At 42.3% G+C, this 15,533-nt stretch overlaps 1 protein-coding gene across 2 annotated transcripts in view; it reads right to left on the minus strand.

Moving 5' to 3' along the window:
* Positions 1–13,584, minus strand: part of WASHC4 (WASH complex subunit 4) — a 58,277-nt gene extending 44,693 nt beyond the window's left edge. For both annotated transcript variants that reach the window (XM_027874441.1, XM_027874435.1), the window contains exons 1-7: positions 13,488–13,584; positions 7,880–8,019; positions 5,328–5,381; positions 5,171–5,236; positions 3,525–3,570; positions 3,054–3,121; positions 861–943 (exon numbers count right to left, since the gene is read on the minus strand). In XM_027874441.1, coding sequence (XP_027730242.1) covers positions 861–943; positions 3,054–3,121; positions 3,525–3,570; positions 5,171–5,236; positions 5,328–5,381; positions 7,880–8,019; positions 13,488–13,548 — 518 coding nt within the window. In that variant the 5' untranslated portion in view covers positions 13,549–13,584. The remainder of the gene's footprint in view (positions 1–860; positions 944–3,053; positions 3,122–3,524; positions 3,571–5,170; positions 5,237–5,327; positions 5,382–7,879; positions 8,020–13,487) is intronic.
* Positions 13,585–15,533: the final 1,949 nt, after the last annotated feature.

Genomic DNA, 15,533 nt, shown 5'->3' on the forward strand with positions numbered 1-15,533 from the left:
AGCATGTCAGCTTAGGATCGGGAGACCTGGCTTTTAATACTGGCTCAGTGACTGATCAGCTATGAGAATTTACAAAATCACTAAGCTGCTGGGGGCTTCAGTTTCCTCACTGTTATAATGAGGATCGCTGTACTAGATGACCTAAGAATCATTCCAACTCTAACACTCCATGAATCTAAGAATCTACATCCTGCTGACAATGGGTCAGTAGCATTCCATTCAAAAATGAAAAACAAAAAATAATCGCCTCACTACAGGGTAAAAAATAGGAACAAACATTACTAGTACCTTCTGATCACAAGGAGGGAAAAGTCAGAGGCAGTATGATAAGGTGGAAAGCACAATGGACCAGGAGCCCACACCTGCCACCCACTTACTGGGTGAAATCAGGCAAAGCTCATGGCCTAAGAGTCAGCTTCCTAATCTAAAAAAGAGAGACTTCTGCCCTGTCTCTCTCCCTACCAATCTACTATGAGGGTAAAACATTATCATATATGTGGAAACTGCTTTGAAAAACATGATGTCCTCTACAACTCTGAGTTATTCTCCAAAACTAGGTCTACATTCGTGGGGAAACCTAAAAAGCCCAAATTCTTTCCTGTCTCGATCCTGTAAGCCCGGAGGAGTGAGAGAGGAACGCAAGGCCTGGAAGCTGGAGCAAAGGCTAATCTTCTCATCAAGGGGTTGGATTCATTTGAATTTAACCAACATTATAAACAAACCTCGGAGGTTACTCCATGCAGGTTCTAACTCAAACACAGCAAACTCTATTTCTGTTAACAAGGTAGAATTGGAAAAAAAAAACCCAACATTTTATGTGTCTATATTAGAAAAGCAAAAGTATTTCTGAAAGTCATTACTTGTTATTGATATAAAGGGCGGCCAACTGATGGACTACATTCATCACCACTTCATAGCACCTTGTAACAAAACAAGAGAGTTCCTGAAATGACAAATGGGGAACATGTTACATAGTTGTTTTTTCCAAGTATTTTTTAAAGTACAAGACGCTCATCAAAATCAGATAACCTTCATTAACAGCCCAGTTAATCAGCACACTCAGGCAATTAATCCCCTCCAGCAACCCGTACTCTCTACACACTCCCTGGAACCAAGAAAGCAACGCTCACAAGGGACCAGCTTGATCCAAACTTTAATCCAAAAGGAAGAAAGCTTCAGACGCTTTAGAAGACTATAAATTCATGCCACCACCTGGGGTGGACCATCCAGGCAGCACAGGAAAATCATTTCTATTTGCAGGAAACAGGCTGTTCACTAAGAGTTAATCCATGTCCTTGTTCTTTCCCCAGAATTTACAAAGAAGTCTGTTTTCTACCTCTGAGTTCATGATCTTTAGGAGGATTATTAGGCTAATTAAGCCACGTTTACTAACTTTATTCTTCTACTCGACAGGTGGGATTTACGCTGATCACTCATAGACTGACAAGCATCTCTTCACCATCCCGATGTATAACAGAATCACCTTCAGGTTTCTCACAGCCCTAATCAGACTTTACTTTAGAAATTATTGCTTTTCTCAAAGACATAAGAAGCTTTTTACTTAGGTGGGAAGTAACTAGGAGTTTTTTTATTTCTTCTTTGATGTTTGTTCGCCTTCACCCTAATCAGTTTAATTAAATTTTGTGTTTTACAAAGCCCTCTGAAATGACTTAAATTATGATCAGGTTGCTTGACTTAAGACAGTAGTTACTCAAGCTGGCTAGGCCCTGAGGCTGCAGCCATGGGCCTTTCTGTCCAACATTTTTATCAATTACTTGGATGATGTTCGCTGTGGCCTGCTTATCAAATCTGTGGTAACCACTAAACCAGGAGGGAGTGCAATATTATCACAGGACAAAATCTTAATCTCAAAAAAGATCTCTAACAGGCCACATACCATCATAGGCTAACTACAATTAGAGGGCATTTATTACAAATGTAAAATACAACAAATCCAAAATTTTCCTTGAGCAGAAACCTGAACTGAACTAATCCTCCTCCTGGAGCCTGGAAATTCTGACAGAGTTCAAAGGAACCATGCCCTCCTGAGACGCTACCTTTTAGGGCTGCCACATTGCACTGTAGATTCACAGTGAGCTTCTGGTCCACTAATACCCCCAGATCATTTTTAGTTGAATTGCTCTCTAACCTCACTTCCCACATCTTATACTTGTTAGGTTTATTTTTTGATCCCACGTGTATACTACTTTATGTTTATCCATATTAGAGTTCATCTTAATAAATGAACATCCTAGTCCAACGTTCTGGCCTGTCAAGATCTTTGGGATGCTATAATCCAATATAAGAGGTATACTCTTAACTCTGTGTCATCCAAAGATTCAGTAAGTACACAAGCTGTGCCTTTATCTGTCATTAATAAAATAGTGTTTATTAGTATTTAATTTAATAATTTAAATAAAATATTAAACAGCACAAAGCCAAGGACAAATCCCTGTGGTGCTCCATTGGAGACCTTTTTTCCACTAACTGGTCTAGCCAGTTAAGCATTTCCCCATACACTTAAATGTGCTGGATCCTCATTCATGCCTTTCCATCTGGTCCACAAAGGCACCACGACCATAAACCTCTGTGAATACTGACATCTGCCTTTTTATACCAGTGGCCTTCCTGCCAGACTGACCTTCCTGCTGGTCTTCACACATGGTCTCCCACCTCCACACCTTTGCACTAGTTGTGTCTGATGCCTGAAATGCAGTCCAAGCTCTTTAAAATCCCTTGCTTCCTTCAAAACTCTGCTCATGCAAAACCTTCTCCACTGAACTACTCCTGATCCACCCACCTGCTACTGCCTCCCCACAGTGGCCCACAAAACCATCTGCTTTGTAGGGATTGTACATATTTTCATTTGAGCTCCTTCATGTACATGTTTTCTTCATCAACAAAACATAAGCTCCCCGAAGGCACCTGATGCCCTCGTTGACTTGTACATAGCCTGGCTCCAAGCAGGCCCTGCAGAAAGGTAAGGTGACTGGTTGGTATCTACGGTATACACGAGACTAAAGAAAATCCCAGGAAAACAGCAAGTCAGTTACCTGTAAGAATGAAATGAATCTCCCCATCTGGATTTGGCAATCGCCTTCTGCCATGCTGGAATCTGTAGCTTTATAAAGGTTACAAAGGCAATCAGATTTCAGAGAAGTCAGCAGTCAGACTTAGTCAACAACAAAAAATGCCAGTTTTTAACTAAAGTACTATCTTTAAATGTGCCTAATATCCCCAAACTGATATCCTCACAACTCTGCTCAAGCAAGTGTCTACAGACCCACCCTCCAGAGCCCTCCCTCCCAAAATACATTGTATTTAACTCTGTATTTACGTTATGTAACTCTGTATGTCTACATATCCTGTACTTCTTTACATATATATTTCTTGTCTCCCCCATGACAAATGTAACCTCCTTGCAAAGAGGGACTGTTTCAGGCTTCGTCTTGTAAACCTCCACCATGGGGAAAGAAAGCAATCGTTACCACACATTTAGAGTTAATAGAGTTAAAAGAACTTACCTCCTTCCCCATAAAACAAAAGACCATTGTAAAATTTAGTTTCAGCCTGTTTCGAAGAAAAAAAAATTGTGTTTTTAGCAGGCACATGGGCTTTGTCCATACACAGCTGAACATCAGAAGTCTAAGGCCATGGGGTACCTGTGACACCCTTTGGTAGCTCTGTGATCTGCTTCATGGCGGGACACCTCCCAACAGCACCAAGCACAAGCTGGGATGTGATTTAAGGGCAGCCCTATCTTGGTCAACAGCTTATCAACCATCCCGTCTCCTAGACTTCAAATCTCAGGGCCCTACCCTACCTGCCCAGCCCTCCTGATTCTATGCCCACAACATGGCACCTGTTTGTGAAGCCTTTGCCCACACTCACCAGCAGCACCATCATGCAGGCACTCCCACAGTGGGGGTCCTCCTGCCTCCACCTCCCCTCTCACAGCCACCCCACATGCAGCTGCCAAGGAAGGAAAGGGCCCACCTTGCCATCAGAAGGCTCAAGGGTGCCACTTCCACCACTAAGTGGCTCTACAGACATGGGCAAATCTTTCCACCTGTCTAGGTCTCAGTTCCTTGGGTAGAATGAGGGCCCTGGATAAGAGGATCACCAAGGGCCTGTCTAGCTCTCATGATCAATTACTAATTCATTAGCTATGCCAGACTGAACAAGTCACATCACCTAAGCCTCAGTTTCCTCTTCTGCAAAATGAGACTGCTGACAGGAAAATGCTGTGTTAACCTGAAAATGCTACACAAACTAGTTATCCATGTAATGGACAAGTCCGTTCACCTCGCTCCACTGCTCAAATGCCTTATGTGGCCCCCAACTGCCACTAGATAAAATGCCTTCTCCTTAGCATGACTCTAAGCCCTCCATGCTCCTAGCGTTCCGTCCTCCTCTCACATTCTGCGTTCCTGACAAACTCCTACAGCTGTCCCTTGGCGCACGTGTCCTCACTGTCCTTCAGGCCAGACCTCAACTCCCGGAAATCCATTTCTCCCTTCTGGCTCACCTCAGATGCCGCCACCTCCTTCACTCTTCAAGCTCTCAGGCTGTTCGTTCTCTCTCTCTCTCTCTCTCCCTCCCTCCCCCTTCTCTCATCTCTGTCTGTCTGTCTCTATATCTGTCTGTCTCTTTCTCTCTCTCTCACACTCTCACACACACACACACACACACACACACACACACACACACAAAATCTATAGGTTCCTTGAAGGTCATCTCTGTATCCCTAATAAGTAACAAAGTGACCTGTAGACACGAAATGTCCACTAAATTGCTTAAGTCCATATAAATTGGGAAATTATTAATCATCAGGATGAAGTTATATTCTAGTAGTCTCAGAACAATCATTTCTTGCTTCGCCTTTCCTACATTTCTCCCTGCTTGCTTGCCCATTTTAACTGGCCTACATCCATAACACAAGTGCCTAAGAGACAGAAGGCAGCAGCAGAGTGAAAGACAAGATTAGAAGGGAACAGCTGCCGCCGAAGCTTCTACCAGCCTTTGATGACCCCGAGCTAAGTTCAAAGCACAGTGGACTCAACCATACCACTCAAGGTTTAAAGAAAAAAAATCAGGCCATATTTGATGGATTATTCATTTGAAAACTGTCAATTTTAGGGAACATTTACAATACAGTCTTAATAATTACCTCATATTTTAATTTCTTGATTTCACAACAAAGAGCAGCATACACAGTGATGACTTTGTTTAAGACCTGGTTAAGTGAGCAAAGTAGGTGAAAAAAATTTAGCGGATAATGTACATAACAGGTTTTAATGTAATATTTAGCTATTAAGATTCTTTACCTTGTTTTCCGTCTTTATGAGCTCCAAAAGGGAAGACTGTTCATAAGGCAGCAACTATTCAAGAACAAGAAAAAAACACTTTTTAGTTTGAAACCGGCAAACCTATTAGGGCCCATAGTTACAACGTGCCCAGCACCACAATAAATACCACACTGCCTCCTAGCATCAAAGCCTAAGTTCATAGAATCACAAGGTTCTGAGAAGCGATCTTTTTGCAGCTTTGGCCCATCACTCATTCTGCCCTCTGGGGCCAAACAGAACCGGTGCTGTCCCTCTTCCATATGACGTCCTTGATGCCATCACTACAATGTGCCCACACACACGGACCTACCGTCCCATCCTGAGTCTTCTCTTTCCAGGGTATACAACCCCAGTTCTAAGAACTAATTAAGGCAAATGATTAAAAAGGAAAGGAATGAAACACAAGTAAGGAGGCTTTTGACAGGATACAGTTCTCGTTTAGTATTATTCCACTGGGCTAATTTTGGTTGTCCCTTGAGTTCTTAGGTAGCTTGTGAATTAAAATGAAGCAAGCTAATGCATTAGGGGAAAATAATCCAAAATATGCTTATAAGATGATACTCTCTGAGTTATCATTATGCCAAAGGGAGAGCACCTGAAGACATCAGCCTGCCACATCCAAAGCGCCCAACAAAACACTGAGTCTTAACAAAAGTAGTAGGAACAAGAGAAAAAACCTTTATTAATGTACAAAACTGTGGCTCACTCATATCAGAAGCACAATGAGCAATTCTGGTCACCATTTTGCGAAAAAAAAAAAAAAGATCTCCCTTTCGAGGTCTCATGAAAATGCCACCACTTCCATGAAGCCTTCCCTGATGCCCCCCAAGTGAAAGTGATTGTTCCCCCTCCTTTTAACTACAAGAATACAAGGGGCCTCTAATGGCACTTCACACACACACACACACACCCCATGTATTAAGTTATCTGTATACATCACGTCACCTCCATTTACTAAACAACTGTGTTTTATTTAGCTAGAAATGAGGGAAGGCAATAAAATATTTGCTAACTGAATAGAGTCAAATTACAGGAGGTCCAAAGAATGGCTATGACAACAGTCAGAAAAGGGAGAAGGAAGGTTTAAAAAGACGAGCATTCTTGGTCTGGAAATGCAGGAACCATAAAAGTTTATAAAGTCACAAACAGCATAACTCTTACCATCCTATTATGGCATAAGAAAATCAGAAAGCATCTCCTTAAAGCTGGAGAGGTCAGTTTAGGAGAAATAAAAGGAAATGCTATCATGCAGACATTAATAAACTTTTAGAACTCATTACTCACTGAGGTGGCACAGACAGAATCCATAAAAAGAGCTGCAAAAAGTTAGAGAAACTCACGAATGACTGACCCATCACAGAGATTTTTAGGGAAACTCTAGGATGTTTGGGAGATCCTTCACTAAAACTCTGGAGGCCAAAGAACTACGCCCTCTTAACAAAATGTCCTCCAGGGTAAAAGAGTGGGGCAGTGGGAACAGTGTTGGATTGGGTTCAAATCTCAGATCTGCTGGCTGCAAGACCTCACAAGAGAATTCATCCATCTGAACGTTTTTACTATGGTCCCTTTTAGCTCTGAAGTATATGAGATTACTGGGGTGTATGAATTACAAATCTTATCCAATGTCAATTCTTCTATTGTTAAAATAAATTCTTTGGGAAAGAAATATATATTTAGGGGCTTTGAAAGAAGTTTATTTAGTGGAAGATCACTGCAAGCAGGGCAGAAGACTGCAGAAGGGGGTGAGGAGGAAAGGCAAAAGAATCAGAAATGAAGCTACAAAGAACACTAAGAACTTTCCAGTCTTAGTTTAAATATTATAATCTCAGATGCAAAGATAATGAGAGTTTTGGGGGGTTTTAATGATAAGGATTTTAAGTCTCAGCTTATTTTTCCTGGAAGAGATGTATGATAGTGGATTTAGTCCTGGCCATTAATTAGATGAGGAATTGATGGCAGAAGGAGCTACTCTTCTGACTTAAAAAATAAGAAGGAACTGCCAGAATTTTGGGGTTGCCCTGCCTCACTTTAATCCAAGGAACTCTGAGAACGAAGGACAAACAACAACAATTCTTGGGTTAAATATGAAAGCTGCCCAACTCGAGGGTTTGGGGGGTCCCTAAAGATGTAGAATCAATCACTTTTTGAGGAAAAAACAGAGGGGAAAATCAACTGTTTGAGTACAATTCTACCTGGGAAAGAGACAGTGTGAGCCACGGCACTAAAGCTGGAGCTCAGGGCTCAGGGCTCCTCTCCTGGCTCTCACCAGGAGATGACACTGGGTGAGTGAAGCCAAACGAGGCCACCTCTCTGAGCCTGAGGATCCTCACCAGGGAACAGTGCACACAGGCAGCCCTTCACTGCTGGCTGACAGGGCCGGCACAATGAAAGAAAACAGGAGTGACTGCTGGGGTGGGAGCCGGGACACAGCACACATCCTCTCACAAGGCCTTCCAACCCATAAGGTTCTAAATTCTAAGAACAAATATTCCTTAAAAATGCAAATTCATTATGAAATAAACAAATCTGACCTTTAGCGCTATAGGGTCAAGCCGGAAGTCCCACACATCCCCAACACAGCTATCCAGCGCATCTTCAATTCTTCTTAGCTGGGATGTATACTCCTCAAGAAATTTCCCATAATTCTTCAGTTGGACTTCAGCATGAATTTCTACAAAGTAAATTTCAAAACAGTAGTTGATACAGCATACAGTAATATACTCAAAAAAAAACTTCTCTTCTGATTTAAAGCTGACGTTAATTATCTAAACTTCATACGACAATACTGGACCTTCCTGAAAGTATAGGTCCAAAGTTTAAAAAGTTCTTTCCTTTGCCCTCAGATATACTGATTTTTCTGGCATCTAGAATGCTATAGGGGACACTTTTGTTATGAATCACTTAACAAGTTCTGGCTAATCTAACAATTATCCTACAACCCTTTAGAATAAAGACTTTGCCCCTCTAACTTCTGGAAAGGCCAGGAACGTGGGAAAAACCAAAGGCCACTGAAGGTTCAATTGATGTCTTTGTATGACTATTAGTACACAGTCTAGCTGTACCACTGGTTTACGGCAGAGATAATATATTGAAGTATGACGTCACATTTAAGATCTTATTTTCTATATACTATAAGCCCTGAACTTTTAAAAAATATTTGCTGACATAATCTCTCTTCAAAGTCTAAATTTTAGCCCAGTATAATTCTAAAAATTATTTTTCCCCAAAATGTGCTTTGCACACTGCGAATGGATGAAATTTCTAGCCTGGGCCTGGACTTCACTGGTATAGGGAACTTCCGATGAGAAAACCACCTCTGCCAGTGGAGATCAGCATCTGCTCCTGTAACCTGCAGTCTAAGAGAAGCTGTGGGAATACTGGAGAATCTGGAAATCCTGAAGACCTGGGCTGCTGGGAGGCTCTGGACAAGTCCCTTAGTCTCCTAGTGATGTCCCAGACATCTATGATATGCAATAGTCCATACTTGGAATTATACAAAGTCATGACTCAAGTTGGAAAAACTGTACTATAACTGTATCCAAGGAGTACCTCATATTCAAGTTTCATATATAAATTATTCCTGGAAAAGGCAAATTTTCTCCAAAAATGATCATTTACTTACAGTAGCTCTCTCCTAAGAGGGTTATTGGGAGACTCAAATGAGACAATGTATATAAAACAATCTACTATATTTAAAGCATCTGGTAAATGTTCATTATTGCCACAGTTGACAAGAGAGTCTTAAAGCCTCTTTGAAAGCATGACTCTCAAGGTTCAGTGGACAGAGAGGTGGGCTAGGAGTCAGGAAGACCCAAGTTCAAATCCAGCCTCAGACACCAGCTGTGTGACCCTGGGCAAGTCACTTGACCTCTGCCTACCTCTCCTCCATTTTTTCCAGCACTTAGCACAGTATCTGGCAAATAAAAGGCTTTTAATAACTGACTGTCTAAAAAGGATTATAAAAATAATATAACTAATTATCTCACCTTAACTATCAGGATGAATCCTTTTTGTTTTCAAAGATGATAGAAACTTAATTGCAATCAAAATTCTGTTCCTTTTATCTGTTTTAATATTTAATTCTACATTTTTGTGTTCTATAAAACCAAAGGGGGGGGGGGAGCCAAGATGGCAGAGTGAAATCATTGACTTGCTTGAGCTCTCTCCCAAACCCCTCCAAATACCTATAAAAAATGACTCTAAACAAATTCTGAAGCAGCAGAACCCACAAAAAGACAGAGTGAAACAAATTTCCAGCCAAAGACAATCTGGATGGTTGATCAGAAAGGTATATTGTGCCAGGCAGGGAGAGGAGCGCAGTTCAGCATGGGCACGCAGGCCGCAGCAAACCTAGAGGACTGAATCACGGACAGCTGTGGCGGTTTCCAGGCTTCTCAACCCACGAACGCCAAAGACAACTTAGAAGGTCAGTGGGAATAGTCTGTGACTGTGGTGAGGGAGAAGCTAGGTCTCAGCTCTGGCATCTGCCTCCTGAGCTTCTGGCCCACAGACTGAGGGGGAATTGAGTGGCTGATCAGAGGGGGGTTGCAGGGATCTCTTTGCCAATGCTGAGGCAGGAATCTCTTGCTTTGCCCATGCTTGGATCTGGGTCACAGTTCTGAGGGGTGGTCCTAGGGCGTGGAGGATGCTGGTGTGGTGGAGCTTGTTGTGGTGGTGGAGAGGAAACACCTCGCCCCTTATCATACCACCTTGGAAGAACTGAAAATTTACAGGACCCTAGAAGTATCTCTCAAAACTGCTGTACAAACCCCCAAAACTTGGGATAATACATTCTCCGCATGGAAAGCAGGCTCTTACCTTAACAAAGAGTTTAAAACTCAAGTAATTGGCTGAGATCATGAGTAAGCAGCGCAAAAAGGGTCAGACTATAAAACCAAAGAGCTAACTCATCCATCCCCTAATGTCAGAAGCACCCAGAATCTATGAGACAAGGAAGCATCTTCCCTATGTGCTATAGTACTGAGCTACAATATTTAATAAACTAGGAGACCAGGACTTGCTTCCTCATTTCACCAATGACTTATCCAAATAATTAGATCCTTCAGCTAATCAGTGTTCCTTTCTCACATTTCACACCCACCTAATTCTTAACTATAATAAAGTAGTACTGTGGGACAGTTTAAGAAGAGGGATAATCTTTGCTTCATCAAAAAGAAAAAAAAAAGAAGAGGGATAATCTTCAACATGACACAGAGTAGGGTATCTTTTTCATAGCTCTAGTTGTTTATATTTTCTGTAAGAAGGCCCAACAAAACATCTCACTATCACTTAACGTGTAAATTGTCTATATATGTGAGGACAAGGAGACATATTTAGGAACAGGCAAACTAAGTTAATGTTAGAAATAAAGTGGAAAGTTGCCTGTTACTAATTTCAACCAAGATTTACTTCTGTGAAAACATTTGTTCAAGGCTGAACAACTTTTTCATTACTAGATCAGTCACGTTGGTGAGGAAAAAGGTAACCTGTTAAAACATTTTAAAGCTACCTTCTCAACAAAACAATCTATGTAAAATCTGAGAGAAAATCTACTAAAAATGGAGTCCTTTAAAATTCTATTAACATGATTTATCTTTTAAAAAGTTTGTAGAATGCAAAGGAAAATTCTGCATGAGTAAACAAGTATATGAAAATTACTGGTTTGGCTAATAATATACTCATAGTAATACATACATCTCCTGAAAAGGAGGAAAGGAACATATTATCCAATACATTTCTAAAGTCCTGAGCAATAGTCTCTTTAAAAGTGTTTTGTGAAAAACTGCAAACTACAGAAAATCATATTAAGTTCAGTACTTAATGCCGTCTACCCTTCATGTAGAATCTAATGAAATTTAATTATACTGTAGTTAATTTTTTTAAAAAGTGATCCAAAATTTGGTTAGAATTCATAAAGCAAATAAAACTTTAATGACATAGCTATAATGTAGGAAAATCTGTGCATGTAAAACACTGACTAGAGATCTACAATCCTTAACTGTCTATATAATTCTACAAAATGCTTACTTTGAGATATATCTTATACACATACATATATGGCACACAAACACTGCCAATTACTAAATCATTACTAAACAATAATAAGGCATAGATTTCCAAACGTCAAGCTCCATTAAAATTAGGATCATATGCTCTCAGAAAAACTTGGAAATACTTACATGAGCTAATGCAAATCGAAATGTACTGTGTACAAAGTAACAGCAATATTGTAAGATGATCAACTGTGAATGACTTAGCTATTCTAAGCAATACAACTCTGAATGACTTAGGATGAAAAATGCTATCCATTCACAGAGAAAGAACTGCAGTGTCTAAACACCATTTGAAGCATACTTTTTTTTACTTTATTTTTCTTGAGGTTTTTTTTTTTGGTCTATGTTTTCTTTCACAACATGACTAATATGGAAATGTTTCGCATGACTACATAGGTATAGCCTATATTGAATTGCTTGCCTTCTCGATGGGGGGGCAGGGGAAAGGAGGAAGGAAGGGAGAGAATTTAGAACTCAAAAGTTTTAAAAATGAATGTCGAAAATTGTTTTTGCATGTAACTGGGAAAAAATAAAATACTAAACACATTTTTTTAAAATGTACCAAAAAATTAGGATCATAGAATTTAGAGCTTGAAAGGACCTCAAAATATCTAGTTCGATGCCCTAAGCTAACAGAGGAAGAAACCAAGGCCCAAAAGGTTGACTTGTTCAAAAGCAAATAGCAAGGAAATAATTAGCAGACCTAGAATTTGAATCCAGGTCTTCTGACCCCAAACCCAATCTGATAACTCAATTTCATCAAGCAGAACACCACACAAATAAATTAACTTTAATGAATACAGCTTCTCCTAGCCAAACGAGCAGCTGCAGTAAAGAATGCATCTTTGAATGCTGCTTGGCAAAACAACCCTCACCCACCCCAACCAAAATCACGGAATGCACAATTTTTTAAAATGATCTAAGCAAAGATTTTCTTTCTTCTACACAGCTGGTAACAAAAAAGTGGAGAAAACAAAAAAAATAAACCAAGCTCCCAATAACTTGGTTTCAAAAGACAAAAACAGGAAACAGGAACCCAGACATCAGCTTATTTAAGAACTCCTGGCCCTTGAGAAACTAGCCCAAAACCCAGGAGGCGGGACAGTAACCACACTGAACTCCCCAAGGATGCAGGCAACAGGGTGGGGCTTCTCTAGATGCTAAACATACCATCACTAGGACTGTCGCTTCAGGGTGAAGCTTCCTTTAAGTCCCATCTAAAATCCCACCTCCTACAGGAAGCCTTCCCAAGATCCTCTTTAATTCCAGTGCCTTCCCTCTAGTATTTCCTATTTATTCAGCACACAACTTGCTTGGTATATGTTTGTTTGTGGTCGCCCCCATTACATTGGGAGCTCCTTGAGGGCAGGGACTGTCTTTTCCTTCTTTTAGTACCCCCAGCGCTTAGCACGGTGGCTGGCACATAGTAGGAGCTTAATATATGTTTCCTGAATTAAAGTGAAATTGAACTGGAGAAGGCGATAGGGAGGGGGAGTGCCATGGGATTTGAGGGGGGATGGAAGAAGGGGCATAAACCCAGGGGCTCTCCTGAGGAGAGGAGGAGGGTGGTCTAAGCTGGGAGAGAAAAAGTGGGGAGGGGGCGAAGGGGCAGTGAGGGAGGAGGGGCACGGCGTGAGTGGGGAGAGAATAGTGAGGAAGGGGAGGGCAGCCTGGGAGGGGAGGAAGGGCAGGTGAGGAGGGGTCAGCGAGGCCTGGGGGGTGGGAGGACAGGTGGAGAGCAGAGGACAAGTGGGGAGGGGGAGACCGGGGGGAGGGGTCAGCCTGGGGTGGGCATCCTGAAGGGGCTCCGCCTAGGGAGGGTCAGTCTACGAGTCAGCCTGGGGGGACAGCCGGGGAGGGGGCTGGGCACGGCTGGGGAGGTCCATGGGGGAGGAGATCGGCCTGAGAAGGGCCCCGGGGGGGTCTGGGGGCGGGGCGGGGGCAGGACACGGAGGGGTCCGGGCCGGCGCCGGTTCCAGCATGGAAGAAGGGGCGTCCCCAGGGCCGGCCCCTCAGCGGGTACACCAGAGCCCCCATCCGCAGCTGTCCCACCACCGCCCTCTCCCCGCCCCCTCCTCCACCTTACTCTGCGAGCCGTCGTCCAGACGGTCAAACTCCCAGTCCGGGGACAGAGTCTCCACCGCCATCGCCCCAGCGACAGCCCGAGCGGCCTCGCCCCCGTGACTGACGGGCAAGCGGGAACGCACGTGACTTCCTGCCCCGCCCCCTCTCCGGTTCCAAAACTCGGATACGCACGCTCGCCCCACTCCCTGCCCCGAGGGCCGCCGGGAAATGGAGTCCTCGAGTGAGGCTCCGCCCCTGCGGCCGCTTCCGGTCCCGCCTTAGCTGGTGATGCCGAAGGCGGGCGGCCAAGACCCGGTGACGTTTGCTGGGTCTCAGAAGTGACCGGCCCCTCCTCCCCGCCCCAGCCCAGCCCAGCCCACCCCTTCTAGGCCTGTGGGTCCTGAGGGTACAGCAAGGGTGGGATCGTGACAGTCATGGGGTCACAAAGTTGTGCCCACCCCCCTCTTTTTACTGAGGAGGAAACTGAGGCCCAGGCGGGGCAAGTGACTGACCCCAGGTCACCAGGTGGCGTTTGAGGTGGGGAGCTAGTGATGGGGATGAGGATGAGGATGAAGATGAGGATGAGGAAGAGGAGGAGGAGGATGAGGATGAGATAGGATGAGGATGAAGATGACGATGAGGAAGGGGAGGATGAGGATGAGGAAGATGAAGATAGCAGGGAACAGATCAATGCACATTTCCTTCTTGGCGGGAGGATTGGATACCAATCATGACGATCCCAGCATCCCCGCATTGGAAGGACCCTCAGAGGAAATTCTGGATAGCATCTACTCAATCAAACATCTATTAAGTGCCTACTGTTTGCAAGACTCTGCAGTTATACACATTGTTATATGTAATAATAATTAGCTTTTGTAAAACTTATAAAACACTTTAGATTAACTCATAGCATGTGTTATATTAATGTAATATATATGCATCACCTATTTGAATATATTTGCAATGCCTTACACGTATCATACAATCTATGTGTTGTGTTAACCATATGGGGATATATGCATATTTTAGTGCCTTGCATCTATCACATAGTGTGTGTATATATTATATATATAATACTATGTTATTATATTATTATAATTGTAATTATTATAATATATAATACTATATTATATATATACACTATGTTAACTATTTTATTATATTCTGTCAACCAATAGAGTTTGATCTAAGAAAGACAAACAAATTCAGTTACCTATACATTTATCTTCTCTCAAGCTGGCGCTTCGACAGGCAAAAGGCGGGGCTCCTTTTGGGGTTGGGGTATACAGTATGTACAGTAAGTGTTCCTAAGGGGTGCCAATCAACTCTTGATTGGTTGACACTCTGGGAGGTGGGCTACATTGAAATGAGGGTCTTGGGATACTAAGTTACCTAAATCTTGGCCAAAGATACTATCAATTTCCGTTATCTCCCCTCCCGACAGAAGAGCGAATCAACATTTTCTAGACCTGTCTGAGCCAACACAATGAGCAGGAATATACCCATTAGCCCAAACTTCCTCTGTTAGTTTCCGGGTACTTGGCCTTTTGGCAGAAACTCATGATTTAGCAAACACCGCAGGATTGCAGGTACGTCCGGCTTCATAGGGGCTCAGTCTGCCTCCTGATAAGGTAATTCTGATTCACAAGTCAGTTCGGCTTCACCTGGATAGTAAGGAAGTTCAAGCAGATCACGGTGGTTAGTAAGGTCATCAACCATTCCACTTTCACAAATGTCATAATTTTTACAATGCATTATATATTATATATCTTTTCAGTGCTTTGCATATATCAATATATATTGTGTTGACTAATTTAATATATGTGTATATGCATTATATGTATATATTGGCAGTGCCTTACATGTCATATATGTATTATGTCAACTAATTTAATACATGTATATTTGCATTATATATGCATGTATTTGCAATGCCTTGCATACAGCACATAATGAATGTATACACATTAATATAGATATATAATATGTAGGGGAGTTTTGGCTGGCTTTTATATAATGCTTCAAGATTATGTGCCTGGAATTCTCACCCTCCTCCTCTTTACGTCCT

Source organism: Vombatus ursinus, unplaced genomic scaffold (assembly GCF_900497805.2).
Source record: "Vombatus ursinus unplaced genomic scaffold, bare-nosed wombat genome assembly UNPS02003292.1, whole genome shotgun sequence".
In the NCBI taxonomy this organism is placed as follows: Eukaryota; Metazoa; Chordata; class Mammalia; order Diprotodontia; family Vombatidae; genus Vombatus; species Vombatus ursinus.